Consider the following 19,378-nt stretch of genomic DNA (forward strand, 5'->3'; position numbering starts at 1 on the left):
ATTCTTCTCGAAATTAGAACAAGCAATCCTAAAATTCATATGGAACCACAAAAGGCCCCGAATAGCCAAAGGAATTTTGAAGAAGAAGACCAAAGCAGGAGGCATCACAATCCCAGAATTTAGCCTCTACTACAAAGCTGTAATCATCAAGACAGCATGGTATTGGCACAAAAACAGACACATAGACCAATGGAATAGAATAGAAACCCCAGAACTAGACCCACAAACGTATGGCCAGCTAGTCTTTGACAAAGCAGGAAAGAACATCCAATGGAAAAAAGACAGTCCCTTTAACAAATGGTGCTGGGAGAACTGGACAGCAACATGCAGAAGATTGAAACTAGACCACTTTCTCACACCATTCACAAAAATTAACTCAAAATGGATAAAGGACCTGAATGTGAGACAGGAAACCATCAAAACCCGAGAGGAGAAAGCAGGAAAAGACCTCTCTGACCTCAGTTGTAGCAATTTCTAACTTGACACATCCCCAAAGGCAAGGGTATTAAAAGCAAAAATGAACTACTGGGACCTTATGAAGATAAAAAGCTTCTGCACAGCAAAGGAAACAATCAACAAAACTAAAAGGCAACCAACGGAATGGGAAAAGATATTTGCAACTGACATATCGGACAAAGGGCTAGTATCCAAAATCTATAAAGAGCTCACCAAACTCCACACCTGAAAAACAAATAACCCAGTGAAGAAATGAGCAGAAAACATGAATAGACACTTCTCTAAAGAAGACATCCGGATGGCCAACAGGCACATGAAAAGATGCTCAACGTCGCTCCTCATCAGGGAAATAGAAATCAAAACGACACTCAGATATCACCTCACGCCAGTCAGAATGGACAAAATGAACAAATCAGGAGACTATAGATGCTGGAGAGGATGTGGAGAAACGGGAACCCTCTTGCACTCTTGGTGGGAATGCAAATTGGTACAGCCACTCTGCAAAAGTGTGGGGGTTCCTCAAAAAATTAAAAATAGACCTACCCTATGACCCAGCAGTAGCACTGCTAGCAATTTACCCAAGGGATACAGGAGTACTGATGCATAGGGGCACTTGTACCCTAATGTTTATAGCAGCACTTTCAACAATAGCTAAATTATGGAAATAGCCTAAATGTCCATCAACTGATGAATGGATAAAGAAATTGTGGTTTATATACACAATGGAGTACTACGTGGCAATGAGAAAGAATGAAATATGGCCCTTTGTAGCAACATGGATGGAACTGGAGAGTGTGATGCTAAGTGAGATAAGCCATACAGAGAAAGACAGATACCATATGGTTTCACTCTTATGTGGATCCTGAGAAACTTAACAGAAACCCATGGGGGAGGGGAAGGGAAAAAAAAAAAGAGGTTACAGTGGGAGAGAGCCAAAGCATAAGAGACCCTTAAAAACTGAGAACAAACTGAGGGTTGATAGGGGATGGGAGGGAGAGGAGGGTGGGTGATGGGTATTGAGGAGGGCACCTGTTGGGATGAGCACTGGGTGTTGTATGGAAACCAATTTGACAACAAACTTCATATATTGAAAAAAAAAAAAGATACATTCAGAACATTCCATCCTAAAACAGCATCATACACATTCTTTTCAAGCGCACATGGAACATTCAAGTGCACATGAATAAATCACATAGTAGACCACAAAACAAGTCTCAACAAATTAAAAAAGATATGTCATAATATGTATCTTTCTGACCACAATACTATAAAACAAGAAGTAGACCATAAGAAAAAGTCTGGAAAGACCACAAATACATGGAGGTTAAATAACATACTACTACTAAACAATGAATGGGTCAACCAAAAAAATCAAAGAGGAAACCAAAAATTACATTGCAAAAAACAAAAAGGAAAACGCAACAGTCCAAAATCTTTGGGATGCAGCAAAAGTGGTTCTAAGAGGAAAGTTTTTAGCAATACAGATCTACTTCAAGAAGCACGAAAAATCTCAAATTAACCACCTAATCTTACACCTAAAGGAGCTAGAAAAAAACAACAAGCAAACAAAACCCCAAACCAGCAGAAGGAAGGGAATAATAAAGATCAGAACAGAAATAAGTGACACAGAAAGAGAGAGAGAGAGAGAGAGAGAAGACCAATAAGACCAGGAACTGGTTCTTTGAAAAGATAACAAAATTAATAAACCTCTAGCCAGACTCATAAAAAAAAAGAATCAAATAAAATCATAAATAAAAGAGGAAAATAACAAATGACAGACACCACAGAAATACAAAGGATTATGAGAATATTATGAAAAATTACATGCCAGCAAATCTGATGACTTAGAAGAAATGGATAAATTCCTAGAAACATATAATCTACCAAAACTGAAACAAGAAGATATATAAAGCTTGAAAGACTAATTACCAACAATGAAATTCAATAAGTAATTAAAAAACTCCCACAAACAAAACTTTGCAAACCCAGAAAGAAACCCAAAACCAGAGGGCTCCACAGGTGAATTCTACCAAACATTAAAAGAAGAGTGAATACCTATTCTTCTCAAACTTTTCCAAACAATAGAAGAGGAAGGAAAACCCAAATTCATTCTATGAGGCCAGAATTACCCTGATACCAAAACCAGATAAAGACACCACTAAAGAAAAGAATAATAGGTCAATATCTCTGATGAACATAGATGCAAAAAATCCTGAACAAAATATTGCCAAACAATTCAACAATACATTGAAAAATAACTAACCACAGTCAAGTGGTAATTATTGTCAGAATGCAAAGGTGGTTCAATATTCACAATTTAATCAATGTGATGCATCACATCAATAAGAGGATAAAAACCATATGATCATTTCAACAAATACAGGAAAGCATCTTACAAAGTATAACATTTATCCATGATAAAAACTCTCAACAAAGTAGGTTTAGAGGGAATATATCTCAACATAATAAAGGCCTTATATGAGAAAACGCACAGCTAACATCATCCGCAGTGGGGAAAAACAGAGCTTTTCCCCCAAAGTCAGGAAAAAGATAAGGATGTCTACTCTCACCACTTTATTCAACATAGTACTAGAAGTCCTAACCACAGCAATCAGACAACAAACAGAAACAAAAGGCATTCAAATTGGTAAAGAAGAAGTAAAATTTTCACTATATGCAGATTACATGATGCTACCTATAGAAAACTTTAAAGACCACCAAAAAAAGCTACTAGAATGATAAATGAATTCAGGAAAGTCACAGGAGACAAAATTAATATACAGAAATCTGTTGCATTTCTATACACTAAGAATGTAGCAGTAGAGAGAAAAAATTAGAAAACAATGTCATTTACAACTGCACCAAAAATAATAAAATACCTAAGAATAAACTTAACCAAAGAGGTGAAAGATCTGTAACGTGAAAACTATAAAACACTGATGTAGGAAATTGAAGATGACACACAAAAATGGAAAGACATACCATGCTCATTGATCAGAAGAAAAAAAATTTGTTAAATGTCTATACTACCCAAAGCAACCTATGCATTTAATGCAATCCCTGTCAAAACACCAACATCATTTTTCACAGAGGTAGAACAATCCTAAAATTTGTATGAAACCACAAAAGATCCCAAATAGCCAAAGCAATGCTGAAAAAGAAAAGCAAAGCTGGAGGCATCACAATTCCTGACTTCAAGTTATATTACAAAGTTCTAGTGATCAAAATACTATTGTTACTAGTACAAAATAGATCAATAGAACATAATATAAAACCCAGAAATAAACCCAAAACTACATGGTCAATTAATCTTCAACAAAGCAGGAAACAATATGCAATGGGAAGGGGGTGCTTGGGTGGCTCCATTGGTTGAGCGTCGGACTTTGGCTCAGGTCATGATCTCACAGTTCATGAATTTGAGCCCCACATCAGGCTCGCTGCTGTCAGCACAGAGCCCACTTGGATCCTCTGTCTCCCTCTCTCTCCACCCCTACCCTGTTCGCTCCTTCTCTCAAAAATAAATAAAACATTAAAAAAATACACAATGAGAAAAACAGTCTCTTCAATAAATGGTGATGGGAAAACTGGACATTGACAGGTAAAAAAATGAAAATATGGACCACTCTCTTACACTATATAAAAATAAAGTCAAAATGGATTAAGGACCTAAATGTGAGACCTGAAACTATAAAAATCCTAGACCTATCCCTTTGTAACTACTACTAAGATTCATCCTGGTTAGAGGATTTCTCCTGATTTCAGACAACAGTTATAAAGGTGTACAATTATAATGACAATTTCAACAAATGCAGGAAAGCATCTGACAAAATACAACATTCATTCATGATAAAAACTTTCAATAAAGTAGTTTTAGAGGGAAAGGAGGGAAATATGCAACCACTATAGACGAAAACCAGTGAATCATTAGAAGCTGATCTGATTTGCTTTGTTGATGAGACAGTAGAGTTCACAATTGCTTGTTAATGTGAATTGGCCAGAGCTGGGCTGTCTGAGGGCCCAGTTCCTCCTGCAGTCTCTTGTCAACCTTGGACCCAGTCTAAGACAAAAGTAAAACATCTAACAGTTGTTTTGCTTTAGGGTTGTGACCATCTCTGGAAGATTTCCCTAAGAAAGACATTTTCCTATGTAAAACCATAAATAAGACATTGAATGGAATTTGGACTCTTAAAATGCCTCAGAAAAGGAGGTAGAATGATCTTGTGAGTGAGGCTTTGGACAACTTTAATGTACTTTTGGTGTAACTTCAATATACTAATGCTATGGCTTCAATTCCAAAATGTATAATTGGTAATTATATTTTACAAGCTTGTATTATTTATGCTCCTAAACTCCAAAAGTAAAAGTGAAACACATAAATTTTTACCTGAACCTGTGTGTCTGTCTCCTCTTGTATGGCCTAATGGAAACAACATAGAATCCCAGGAGGAGAAAGGGAAATCTCAGCTTTGATTACGGATTTAAAGGAAGCAGGGGTAGTAAGAGAATAGGATTTGAGCAATAACTCAATTCACCAGACCTTATGTCCAGTGAAAACATAGTCCCTTATTAGGGAATTGAGATTTATAGCAGATTAACCACCAATTAAACCCATTTGTTGCTCCTATGCCTCTTGACATTCCAAGCATCTGAGGTAACTAAATTTATGGCATACACAAATGGTACTTGAGATGCTATCTTGGACATTGCCAAAACCTTCTTTTTTATCCCATTAGGAACCAAAGACAAAAACCAATTCTCATTCATGCTGCAAGGCCATAACTATACATTTTCAGTACACCCTAAACTCCCCTGATATTTACTACAACGGGGTAGATAAGGATTTATTGTGAGTACCATTATCATCTGATGCCAAAAGCTTTCAATGATGGATAAATGTTCAGTAGGATGGAGAGTCAGAAGTTTCAGACTCAAAAGCTCTGACTTTGGTGTTATCACACCTTCATCAGCAAAGATGACTGATAAAGCCCAACAAAATCCAGAAGAATGCTCATCAAGTTTTGGGGGACCTATGTAGACAGATTCACAATGCTCAATCTCTCTGGCAATTAAAGACAAATTGTTGTTCTCCTTCCCCCTGACCAAAAGGAATTATAGCATAGCTTTGGACTCTGAGTATTAGAGACAGTAGGTGACTCATGTGGATACTCCACTTTAGTGGTCTTTTCTATCAGCTAACCTACAGTGAGTGTAATCCCGACCTACTTTTGAAGCTAATCAAGAAGCTATGGCATACTTCTTCCTGCTTTGAGGTACCACAAACCAAATGACCCATTGGAGCTGGAAATCTATAGAGACTTTGTGTACTGGAGCCTCTGGAAGAGGGAGCCAGCCTCCATTCAGGAAAATCCCTTGGGGTTTGGATTCACTGACTCCCTGAAATAGGTAGGAAAAACAACTCTTAGCTTACTACTGGCTTCTTGTCAAAACTGAAGCCCTGACCCATGCAGTCATTGTGATTCTGTGGACTTATATTTCATTCTGGGATTCACCAATCAGATTCACAACTATTTGAGAGAACTTCCTTGTCAAGTGAAAATGGTATATTCAAGCCATAGGGATATTCATAAGAAATCTTGAAGTGCTTAAAGAAATACCACCAGTAGATCAAATAGCCCTCAGAAGATTGTGGAAATCTCTCTGAGAGGAGCCTCCAGGAGGGATTACTGACACATTATTTATATGCACCTGAGGGCAATTATCAGTATAAGAGTAATCCAATCAGAAAAGGTGGTACAAAATTTGTTCCTGACTTTAGTTGAAATAATCAGTGACACCACAGCCTTGGAAAACATTCTGATCAGCATCAGCCACTGATCAATACTAATTTGGATGACAGAATTGCCCAAGACTTCACCTTTTTAGCCCAAGGTAGAACATACACTATTGCTAATACTTTCTGTTTTACTGGATTAATAATTCAGGCTAATTAAAAAGGTAAATACAGAAACTTAAGGAGAAATCCATCTTGTTTTCTAAGGTAGACCATGAGGGCCAAGAGATTTATTTAGCTGGTTGGAGCCAAGATCTTGCCAGCATGGTTGAGGCCAGTATTGCATGTGGCCTTATCCTTTGTTTGGACTTTTGTTGATATTATCCTTATTTATACACTGTAGGAAACTGAATAAATTTAGTCCCAATCTCTTGATTAGATTTATCAGAACAGCAAACAATATGGCAGATTCATGGAAAAATATTGCCATTATGGCCCTTAAAACAGCTATGTTTTGGGATTTTGGCCTATGTGCAGTCTGACAATGGTGTTTCCTGTTTCATAAAATCTACTCCATAATAGGCTGATAGTCAAAATCTGTGCATATTTTAACATTTGTTTTTAATTGGCCCACATGTTTTATGTTCCTCATTTCTTTCCTTTCTTGTTTTTTAATTTTAATCAAAATTTCCAAATATTTTACTTTTTTTTTTTTTTTTTTTTTTTTTTACTGTTACTGGTTGCCCTAAAAGTATTTACATGTATCCTTGGCTTTTTACAGCATAAAATATATGACAATATGCATGACTTTCCCATTAATGCCAGAATCTTAAAACATTTAATACCAATTGCAACCTCTTTTGGAGAGCCAATTCTTAATATCTAGTAACTGAAGATGTACACCATAGCAATTCCCTTTTAATGTGTAAACCTAGATCAGCTTTTACAGATCTGCACAAGTAGACACATACAGCCTATTCACTATGGCATTGTTTGGAAGAGTGAAAAGTTAGAGGTAACTCCATGTCCATTAATATGATAATGGATAAATAAACAGTGGTGTATTCATAAAATAGAATTCCACAGCATTAAATAGACAACAACATGAATGGGGTAGATGCAATTGGAAATGAAAGTGGGAGAAGAATATATGCAAGAAAATGTATGAATTTTAGAAATAGATTGTCCACAGATAGGCTTATAAGCAGTAAAAATATACAAACTTGTTTGGGAACATTGCACTCTAACTTTAGAATAGTGGCTATCTATAAGGAGTAAGGAAGAGAAGTGAGAGAGGGAACAGTGTAGAAGTAGAAAACAAGATGAAGCCAAGAAGGTACGTACCAAGACATATAATAATTAAAATGTCAAAAATTAAAAACAAAAAGAATCCTAAAAGCAGCAAGAAAAAGCAACTAGTTACATATAAAGGGTAAGGGAAACCCTACAAGGCTACCTGCTGATTTTTCAGCAGAAAATTACAGACCAGAAGAGAGTAGCATAAATATGCAAAGTGCTGAAAGAAAAAAAACAAAAACAAAAAAAAAAACAGAAAAAACAAAAAAAAACTTCAACCAAGAATACTTTACCCAGAAAATTTATCATCCAGATATAGTGGAAAGAAAAAGAATTTCCCAAACGAAGCTTAAGAATTCATCACCACTAAACTAGCCTTGTAAGAAATGTTAAAAGGATTTCTTTAAGTGGAAAATAAAAAGGCAGAACCAGAAGGAATTATAAAAGGAAAAAAAATTCACTGGTAAAAACAAATCGTTTTTTTTTATTTTCTTAATGTTTTATTACTTATTTTTGAGAGCAAGAGAGACAGAACATGAGTGGGGGAGGGGCAGAGAGAGAGGAAGACACAGAATCCAAAGCAGGTTCTAGGCTCTGAGCTGTTGGCGCAGAGCCTGACACAGGGCTTGAACCCACAAACTGTGAGATCATGACTTGAGCCAAAGTCAGATGCTCAACTGACTGAGCCACCCAGGTGCCCACAAGCAAATGTATAATAAAACTACAGATCAATCACCTATAAATCTAGTATGAAGGATAAAGACAAAAATAGTAAAATTAATTACATCTAAAAAATTAGTTAAGGGATTCATAAAATTTAAAAATGCAAAAGCATATATATAGAACATGGAAGGTAGAGAGTAAAATATTGTGTTTTTAGAATGTGCTCAAATTAAAGCAACCATCAACCTAATACAGACTGTCGTATACTTAGGATGTTATATATAAACCTAATGGTAACCACAAACCAAAAAACTATAATGACATATAAAAAAAATAAAGTGAAAGTAATCCAATCATAACACTAAAAAAGTCATCAATTACAGGAAGAAAGGAACAGAGAAGAACTATAAAAATAAACAGAAAACAATAAACAAAATGGCAATAATTTTTATAGGTAATTACCTATCAATAATTATTTTTTTAATTTTTAAAATATTTTTTTAATATTTATTTATTTTTGAGAGAGAGACAGAGCATGAGAAGGAGAGGGGCAGAGAGAGAGGGAGACACAGAACCTAAAGCAGGCTCCAGGCTCTGAGCTGTCAGCACACAGCCTGACATGGGGCTCCAACCCACAAGTTGTGAGGTCATGACCTGAGCTAAAGTTGGATGCTTAATCAACTGAGCCACCCGGATGCCCCACCTATCAATAATTACTTTAAATGTAAATATTCTAAATGTTCCCATCAAAAGACACAGTGTGACTGAATCTATCAAGAAAACACTTACATGTTGCCTACAAGAGACACATTTCAGACACATGAAAAGATGTTCAACACCACTCATCATCAGGGAAATGCAAATCAAAACCACAATCAGATATCAATCCACACCCGTCATAATGGCTAGAATCAAAAACACAAGAAATAACAAGTGTTGGCAAAGATGTGGAAGAAAAATGAACCTGTATATGCTGTTGATGGGAATGAAAACTGGTGCAGCCACTGTGGAAGACAGTATTTTTTGAGGTCTTCAAAAAATTAAAATTAGCATTAGTTTATGATCAGGTAATTCCACTACTGGCTATTTATCCAAAGAATACAGAAACACTGATTCAAAAGGATATATGCCTCCCTATGTTTATTCCAGGCCCTATGGGTAAAGAAGATGTGATAGAATGTGAAATATGATGGAATATTACTCAGCCATAAAAAAGAATGAAATCTTGCTGCTCACAACAGTATGGATGGAACTTGAGGGTATAATGCTAAGTGAAGCAAGTCAGTCAGAGAAAACAGATACCATAAGATCTCACTCATACGTGGAATTTAAGAAACAAAACAAATGAACAAAGTACAAAAGGGACAAAAAAAAAAAAAACAGACTTTAAATACAGATACCAAGCTGGGGGTTGCCAGAGGTTGGGACAGGAACATAGTGAAATAAAGGGGGATTAAGAGTACACTATTGTGGGAGCGCCTGAGTGGCTCAGTTGATCGAGCGTCCAACTTCGGCTCAGGTCATGATCTCACGGCCATTGAGTTCAAGCCCCTCATCGGGCTCTGTGCTGACAGCTCAGAGCCTGGAACCTGTTTCGATTCTGTGTCTTCCTCTCTCTCTGACCCTCCCCCGTTCATACTCTGTCTCTCTCTCTGTCTCAAAAATAAATAAACGTTAAAAAAATTAAAAAAAAAGAGTATACTATTGTGATGAGCACTAATACATAAAATCACTGAAAAGAAAAATAAGATAAAATAAAATAAAACTTGAGTAAATGCTATTACTCCTGCTTTATGTTTATTTGAAATATTTCCTAAATGCATATAAGAAAACTTTATATAAAAACTTCAAAATGAATACAATGAGCTGAAAAGGTTTACCTGCGATTTTAGTTGCTGTGGTGTGTGTTAATACAAACTGATTTTCTATATATATAGGCAAAAATTCAGAAGCTCCAATAAGAACTAAAGATTCTGAAGCTTTGGTCAGAGCTAGGCATATAAATCCTGGATCCTTCATCAGAACCTGAAATAGAAATAAGTCATATTCAAATTATTTTATGTTGTTAGGTAAAGAAAAACAGATTTATTCACTCATATGTTAATGGCCAATCAACAAAATTTTACCTTTCACAATCTAAACTGGAAATGCATTATTATATGTATAATATATATATGTATATAATATACATGTATATATATTATATATATAGTATATATATATAAAATGTGCATATATATATATATATATATATATATATATATATATATATAAATTTGCAATTCACCAGTATACAAATACTGTTAAAGACATGTAGTGTTTAAACCATTTTTATTTGTAATTCTACCTCTATAATTTTTATTTGTAAGTCTGGCCGTTTGCTAGGAAGCTTAAGGGAAACTAGATGCCATTAACCAGGTGTCTAGAATGCCCCTTTACTTTTATCTACTTTTTTTCCTTAACAATTTTTTTTACTTAACTAAAAAATGAAACAAAGATAATTTAAGCAACACTCGAGGAAAATCACTAGTATTACATACAGTTAAGATTCTATAATATTTTACTCCCGGGAATTCCATACAGAGTAAAGTCATTTAAATTCTGCATTTTAGTCAATTTTTTGGAACTTACTGAGAAACCTGACAAAGACGCATAGTCATGGTTTACTATTACCTATTATACTACTACACTATACATAGTAATTAACATGACAATAATTAACATTAAAATATTAATTTTCAAACAGATTTCTGTATTTCCTATATATGTACATATCTTTGAAATTTTCAGTGGTGTTTTATTTGTATATTCTTAAAATAACTTAAATTTTTTTCTAGTCCTAAACACCAGTTTTTTAATCTAAACATATTCTGTATATTAATTTAACTCATCTTCTGAGTGCTATCTAACTTTACAAAGTGTGATTCCACCATACTCGTCCACTCCCACAGCATTAAATGCTTAGGCTCAGTTCCACTCCCACTGTTACAAACAAGGCTACATTAAACATCCCTGTGCATGCACCATCAAGGACTAGGGTAGAAGGCCTTTGGAAATACATATTCTAGAACGGGATTGCTAGGGCATTGACATTTAGTACACTTCATTCCATCATTTCTCTAGAATTTTTTTCCCAAAACAATCCCACCATAATGTAAGAGAGTTCTATTTTCTTCGTGTAGCAACTTACACTTTTTATAAAATCCATTAGAGCAATATGTTCAGTTCCACATTCCCTTCCAGAATTTTGCCATTCTCTCATCAGGAGGCAATGACCTTGGAAAAGTCCTTTATGACTGTCTCAACAAAGCATGTGATGCAGCATGACTTCTGATGTTGGGTCATAAAATGACAATCTGACTTCTGCTATGTACTCCCACTCTCTTAGGACTCTGGCCTTGGAACTCTTTCACCATGTTATAAGAAAGCCCAGATCAGATGGAGAGGCCATCTGTGGGTATTTCAGCAAACAACCAGTATCAAAAGCTAATATTTGAGTAAATAAGCCTCCAGACAATTTTATTTTCCAGACTTTACTTTAGCTGACAAGTCGATCTGAAAGGGATAAGCCATAGAGTACCTTAGTGGCTCAGTGGGTTAAGGGCTGACTTAGGCTCAGGTCATGATCTCATAGGTTGTGAGTTCCAGCCCTGCATCAGGATCTGTGATGGCAGCTCAGACCCTGGATGCTGTTTCCTATTTTGTGTCTCCCTCTCTCTCTGCTCCTCCCCTGCTCACACTCTGTCTCTCTCTCTCTCTCTCTCTCTCTCTCTCTCTCTCTCTCAAAAATAAACATTTAAAAAAGTATATTTGAAAGGAGCAAGCCCTGACAAAACTGCTGATTAATGAACAAAATCATGTTTTATTATTTTAAGCCACTAAGTTTTGGGGTGGTTTGTCATGTAGTGGTAGATAACTGGTACACCCCACATAATCACAAACACTTGATATTATTAGCTGGCTTTTAAAATTTAGCCATGCTGATGGATGTGAAGCAGTGCCACAATACGCTTCCTTAAATTCAAATCCAATTGAGCATTTCTTCATGTAATTTTGTACTTCCTTAAATTCAAATCCAATTGAGCATTTCTTCATGTAATTCATAGCTATTTAGGATTTGTTACTGTGTGCAAACTGTCTATTCATATTTTTATTAGGCTTTCTGAAATTCCTACGCAGATTTTCCAATAATTTCTTGTTTATTCTAAATACCAATCTCTTGTTGGGTTGAAAGAACTGTCACTCATCTTTTAAAATTGTCTACGGTCTCCTTCATAGAACCAAAATCTTTGATCCATAAATTTTTACTTCGTATTTTACAATACTGCAAACTTGTTTAACCTTTCCTACCTCTATGTCACAAGATATGTCTTTCACGGTTTAGCAGTAACTGTGTTGTTTTTTTCTAATCACATTTTATTAACCTAGAAATCACCTTTGTGTATGATATGAAATAGAAATCCAACTTCATTTCACCATACAGAGAACCAAACTTGTCATCACACCTACTGAGCAACTATCCCTGCAGTGCCTATTCTATCACGTGGCAAGTTCTTATATATATTAGTCTCTTATTGAGTTCTATCTTCCATTCCACTGGACTATACCATGGTTTTATATGAAATGGCAGTATGTATTAGATGTAACAGGCAGAATAAGGAACAGAAAACCTAGCTTTTACCTTGGCTTTGCAATTGATTTTTGGAACAATAATCAGCAAATAGCAGTCTCTACGTATCTTATTTTTAGGCGGTATTTTATAATACACAAGAGTACACAAGAGTAATGGCATTAGAGTCAGGCATGTGAGAGGTTTTTATATTCTTTTTTTGAGAGGTTTTTATATTTTTAACTTCAATTCAGCCAACCCTATGTGTCTTTTGTCTGTGTGCATGTGTATCCAAAGATATACATGTCTTTGGAGAAACTACTCATCCTCTTTAAATTACTGGTTCATCATCTATAAGATAGAAATGATAATATCTATACCTCCAAGTGATCCAGAGAATTGAATATATGTAATAATTTAATTTCTGCCAAATAGAACGTACCCAGGAAAGAACACAAATCATTTTCATAAGTTATAAAATAAGAAGGTCACACTAGATTATTAGATTTGTTGTTGCAAACTATGGTGTGCTTTAAGTCATTTGGAGGGTATAAAACACAGATTGCCAGATCCTACTTTCAGTAGGTCTGAAGTAGGACCTAAGAATTTGCATTTTTAACAAATTCCCAGGTGATGATGATGATGATGATGATGATGTTGGTGGTGGTGGTGGTGGTCTAGGCCCCACACTAAGAACCACTGTACTAGATAATTTTTGTGTTTGGACTCTTTAGAATTAAAATGAACAGACTCATAGTTTAATCCAATTGATGAAACTTATTATAATGTTACACTGTAAAGAGAGAAAGCCAAAAACACTAAGTAGCTGAATAATTCAGCACTCATAAAGAAACAACATCATTCAGACTCAAACAGCAGCTTATCTTGTCTCCATTGCTTTGTCTTAATTGCTTCAAAGGCCCAGATATTCAGTTTCTTTCTGTCAGCTTATTGTGTCTATATCTACTTCTATTACAGCTACTTAGTATATTCTCTCTCCATTTGCTTCTCTGTCTCAATGGCCTTTTCTCATTCATTTTCCTGATGTCAATTTATTAAAGCTCCCTTCTGACCATTTATACTCTCTTAAGAAAGAGAAATTAGTCAGTTTATAGCAGGTGTCCTGATTGGATATTTTTCTCAAGATATTTGATAAGTTTTTGGGAAATCTAAAGATGGCTGTCTTGGGCTCAAGTGCTGATCTCAGACCTAGTTTTAACTAGGACATTTAAACTACATCATATAGAACATGGCAATTAATGCACAACACAACACTTCTGGGTTTCTTCAGAAAGGGCTGTGGGCGCTTTATTCAGAAACAACATGTGAGCATAGCAAGCAAACAGAATGCAAAGGACCTTTCCAATAAAATGTCCAGGCTTTCCTTTTTAAATAAATAAATAAATAAATAAATAAATAAATAAATAAATATTCTTTTCTTAAATATAAATATGGGAGGCAAAGAAAAAGGCCAGACATACAAATCAGTATTCAAGGAATTTCATGTAGTAAACTCAGGCTTAATTATGGTAGATGTTGATATACAAAAGGAGAAATCAAATTAGTTCTTTACAGTAGCAGATAATTTTATGCAACAGCCATATCTTGTAGTACTGTGGCTTTCAGCCCTAGTCCATTACAGAGTTGGTCTAAAACCAAGGTCTTTACCATACCAGAGGAGGTTCATGTTGGTCTGGGAGGTATGACTTCAAACTAGACTAGGTACTCCTTAATGTACTTAGAGTCTGAAATAAGGACAGGATCAGCAAAATATAAAGTATATGGAAGAGTGGCCACAGACAAGTAGACTAAGGTTCAGGACAGGGCTCGAGTAACAGTGGGAAAGAAATGTTAACAAGGAAACTAATGCAGAGCAATGATGCAAGAGAGGAAACAGTTCCTAAAGACTCAACCAAGGTTCATTGGAGATGGGGTGTATAATGTCCCAATTAATTGGGGAACTTTTTCTTTTATGTGGTAAAAGCATTAATCTACTTCCTACCCTAATCAAGGTAGCATGACAAGAAACAATGATCTTGCCAATAAAAGGCCTTCGTGTCTACGAGCAAATAGGAGGAAAACATAAGCTGAAGAGGACACCAATAAACTTCCTTGAACTTCTCAAGTGTTTTACTGATCACTTAACTTCTCCCTTGCTCTGGTCTTCATTCCTTATGACGAAATATCTATAGTTAGCCATAGAAAGTAATGCTTATCTTTATTAAATCTGCCCATAAGAGTACAATATCTCATGTAGACAATGCTGTTTTTTTCAAGTTTAAAAATGTTTCAGCCCTCTATCCTGAAATTTCACTCACTCTCCTTCCACACCAATTTATTTGGTCAAACCTAGTAGACAACTCAGAGACTGAAACTAGTATATTATGTCCTGACATAAACACAAGCAATAAATATATTTTTAAAAATTATGTTACTTATGTCAAATGTAAATTTATTTTAGTATCTATAATAGTAATTTACTTGCTTTCCAAGGAAATTCAGTATTTTGACTACCAATAGAATAATATCTAAATACTTTGGATCCTAGCTTCCTTTGATAGATTCTGTCATCCACTTATAGTCAAATACAAACAATGAATAACACTTTATATTTGTTTGGTCTTTATCATTCAAAAAGTTCTTTATTATCATGATATTCATTGACACTTCTTTGTTCACTGGAGTTGTAGTATGTAAATGTCTTCCCTGTTAATAAGGTGTGAAACTTTAGGTAGGAGATGAAGAAAAAGAAGGTAAAAGTGCTGATCTCTCTACTCCATACATTTAAAAAGTTTTCTCCTATAAAATCTTATTCTTTGGGGTGCCTGGGTGGCTCAGTCAGTTAAGCCTCCAACTTTGGCTCAGGTCATGATATCACAGTTCATGAGTTTGAGCCCTGAGTCAAGCTCTGTGCTGACAGCTCAGAGCCTGTAACCTGTTTTGGATTCTGTGTCTCCCTCTCTGTCTACTCCTCCCTCCCTCCCTCCCTCCCTCTCTCTCTCCCTCTCTCTCAAAAATAAAGATTAATTTTTTTTAATTTTATTCCTTACCTGCTTCCAGCCAGTCTTAATTTCATTTTTTTCTTTTCCCTGACTTATTTCCTAATTTCCAAGCTTTCTCTTTTTATTCTTTTAAAATATACTTCTAATCTATTATATTCTGAGAGCTATAGACTATTATTGCTGTTAGTCATTTTTCTTTCTGTTCTTCAAGTTAATGCCGTTGACTTTTTATTATAACATTTCATCTCATGGATATTATAACTTTATAAAAATGTTAAGTATTTTGTCTGTTTTAGCTTGTTATCTTTTATTCAGGCCCATTTTTTCTATTTTTAAATTAAAATTATCTTTACTAACATTTGAATAAAACTATTGTGTTTCCTTAACTGATGAATTTTCTAAAATATATAAATAAGGAACAGCAAGAAATATGGTAACAGTAAAGAGAATTCATTCTAAAAATAGCCACTTCTCTGGCTTTTAATTAAAATCTATGATAAAAAGACTTGTTTAAAAAATCTATGTCTAGAAAATCAGGAGATGTGTTTTTTAACTAGCTGTTAGTAGTCTTATGATGATGGTGATACATTTCACTGATTGGAATAATTTACTTGCTGGAATTATTTTATGTCATTTCTTATATTAGGAACTTGTAAACAGACATTGAACTTCAAGCAAATAGTGCCAATTAAGTCTCATGAACCAGGAAGTATTGAACTATAGGATTAGTAATGCAGGAAGACAATAGATATTTATTCCATCAAATTTTTCAATTAGTCTTTTAAATTTATTTTCTAGTTGATAACCCACTCTTATCAAGATAAAAAGAAAATCTTATGAAGTTTTCCCCTGTGTTTTTGGTGTACTTTCCTTCCCTAAACTAAAATCAGAAATATCTCAAGAAGGCATTCATATTTATTATGTATTTATTGAGTTTTTATTATGGGCTATGCGGTAATCTATACACCTTACATTCCTATGAAGAAGGTACCATTATTGCACCAGTTTTTTAGAGGCTCAGAAAGGTTAAAATACCATATTTCATGGACTCTAAGATGCTATCAACAGTAAGAAACACCATTATTTTATGTACCACCAAGAAAAAAAATTACTGCCAATGACATAACAATACAATTAGTTTCACCAGCTTTTGAAATATATTAGATCTACTAAGAAGGACTTGCCAATTTTTCCTGATTCAGTTGCACAATTCGGCACGTGGTAGGCAGTCCTTTATCAGGTATCTTAATAAAAGAACAATAATGCTATCTCCTTTAGCAGCTTTCTAATAAGAGAACAATAATGCTATCTCTACTTATGGGACTCCTTTACTTAAGTTTCATAAAACACTTGGATGTTATTTGCAAGAAAATGTGAACTAGCGTTCATTCATTCAACATCAAATGTTTGCTTTACTAATATCAAAATTATATTCTGTTGTTGTTTCTTTCTAGATATATAATGACTTCATAACTCAATGCTTAAATACTGCATCATCTTTTTGAAGAGTTAACCCAGCAGTTTCGCCTACTATGGACAGTCCCACTAAAGTATATAACTTACTTAAGGTAATGATAATATGAATGGCCATGACCATTTTACCCATACTTAGCCAATACCTACTATGTCACAATCACATGCTGCTTTACAGTTATTTCAAGACTCCATCAATTTAATACCAACCCAATTTTAAATATGCTAAAATGTAAAGGAAAAAAGTGTGTCTTAGAATCAAAGAAATATGGACATTTACATTAGGTCTCACTATTAGTGAGTGCTATATAATATCCCTGCTGGGTAGTCCTACTAGTGGTCAGGCCTACTAACAGATAAGAACCTATGGATGAGGAACGATCTGATGTATCATTAGCCTTTTACCTCTTGGATAACCAATAGAGCACAAAGAGAAGGATAGAGCTTGCTCTCTCTAAAACTTTTTACCAAAGGAGAATAGGATGCTACTCCTCAGTGGTCAGCATCTCTAGCATCTCATCTGACTTTTGGGCTTAGATGAAAAGTAACAGACCATACTGAAGAAAATCTCTCTGCCTAAAAGATCTACAACAGGCAAGCATAAACTCACCTTTAGTTCCACTTTCTACTCATTTCCAGAAAGTCATAGCATCTCTAGCCCCTGCCTGATAAGGGGTTATAGCCATTATCCACTGCTCAACTCCACCCTTCCTTGCATGAATTCTTTAATAAGCTGCATTGCTTACTTAAATGACTCATAATTAACCACCAACCTAGCAGAAAACACTGCCTGACTCCATTATTATCAGGGAAGACATGCCCTACTTTAATTTCACCAACATGGCTTGCTCCATAGCTACATTTTACTAAGAAACGGAGCTTTGGCAGGTGCTACCCCATGAAATAAGGCAAACAGCGGGATTTTTTCTAATCTACTAGGCTTCCTAAAGTATGGCGCATTATCCCTGTTTTCTTTCTGAAACTCAGCCTGGTACATTGTTAAAGGAAAGAGCATAAGATACATAAGCTTTCTGTTGGATCCTAATATTACATGTCCATATGTAGGCTTTAGAACATCTGTTAGAACATCTGTTTCCCCATATTTCAGGCTTTAATTTCTTTTCTTTATAAAAAAAATTAATGCATATTTATTTTTAAGAGAGAGAGAAAGGCAGACTGCAAGCAGGGGAGGGGCAGAGAGAGGGGGGAGACAAAGAATTGGAAGCAGGCTCCAGGCTCCGAGCTGTCAGCACAGAGCCCAACACAGGACTCAAAACCACAAACTGTGAGATCATGACCTGAGCCAACAAAGTCAGATGCTTAATCAGCTGAGCCACTCTTTAATTTCTTTTCTTTAAGGCCCCAGAAGCTCAAATCATGTTGACATGTGGAAGGTTTTTTCTTCTTCGTACACAATTCATTGTCAGTAGCCCTGTATTTTATAAATGCCAAATAATTCTTTAATTGGTTCTTACAATTGGGTCTCATATGAATAAAAAAATTACTATTTATAATACCCAGAGAAAACCTCCTATAACACCCGAGTCATACTGCCTTTTCAACTCTTACCCCACTGTAATCCATTTTTTACCCAAAGCCATGTTTTAAAGTTCTTAAAACACTATTTCCTTACCTATATGAGTGACTTCCTATTGCATTAAAACCAAAATCTAAAGTTCTTACCATGCCCCACAAGGACCTTTGTGACCTAGCCTCTGCTTACTCTCTAACCTGTTATTCATTCATTCTCCCCACCAAGCAACTATGCTCCAAATACACAAGGCTTCTCTGAACTGAACATTCTTAAAACTTTGCTGCTCCAAGATGTTTCCACATGTGTCTTTTATGCCTGGAATTTTATTAATGACCATTCTTCACATGGATAACTTCTTCTCTTGCTTTAGGGTATTCCATTTAAATGCTCCCCATTCAGTGAAACCTACATTATTACCCCATAACTAAAGTACATTTTATGTAGAATTTTCCCTACACAATTGTTAATCAGTTGTTTTTAATCTCTGTATTTTTTAATGTTTATTTATTATGAAAGAGAAAGAGAGTGCAAGCAGGGGAGGGACAGAGAGAGGGAGAGACAGAGAATCCCAAGCAGGCTTTACACTGTCAGCACAAAGCCCAACATGGGGCTAG

The 19,378-nt window shown here is 35.2% G+C and overlaps 1 protein-coding gene across 1 annotated transcript in view; it reads right to left on the minus strand.

The window, feature by feature from the left end:
- Nucleotides 1-19,378, minus strand: part of SLCO6A1 (solute carrier organic anion transporter family member 6A1) — a 93,395-nt gene that overhangs the window by 54,348 nt on the left and 19,669 nt on the right. The window contains exon 7 of the mRNA XM_047089772.1: nt 10,027-10,171. Within this exon, the coding sequence (XP_046945728.1) occupies nt 10,027-10,171 (145 nt within the window). The remainder of the gene's footprint in view (nt 1-10,026; nt 10,172-19,378) is intronic.

Source organism: Lynx rufus, unplaced genomic scaffold (genome assembly GCF_022079265.1).
Source record: "Lynx rufus isolate CCGP_SWC_20201006 ecotype Redwood Valley unplaced genomic scaffold, mLynRuf1.p SCAF_1, whole genome shotgun sequence".
Classification (NCBI taxonomy): domain Eukaryota; kingdom Metazoa; phylum Chordata; class Mammalia; order Carnivora; family Felidae; genus Lynx; species Lynx rufus.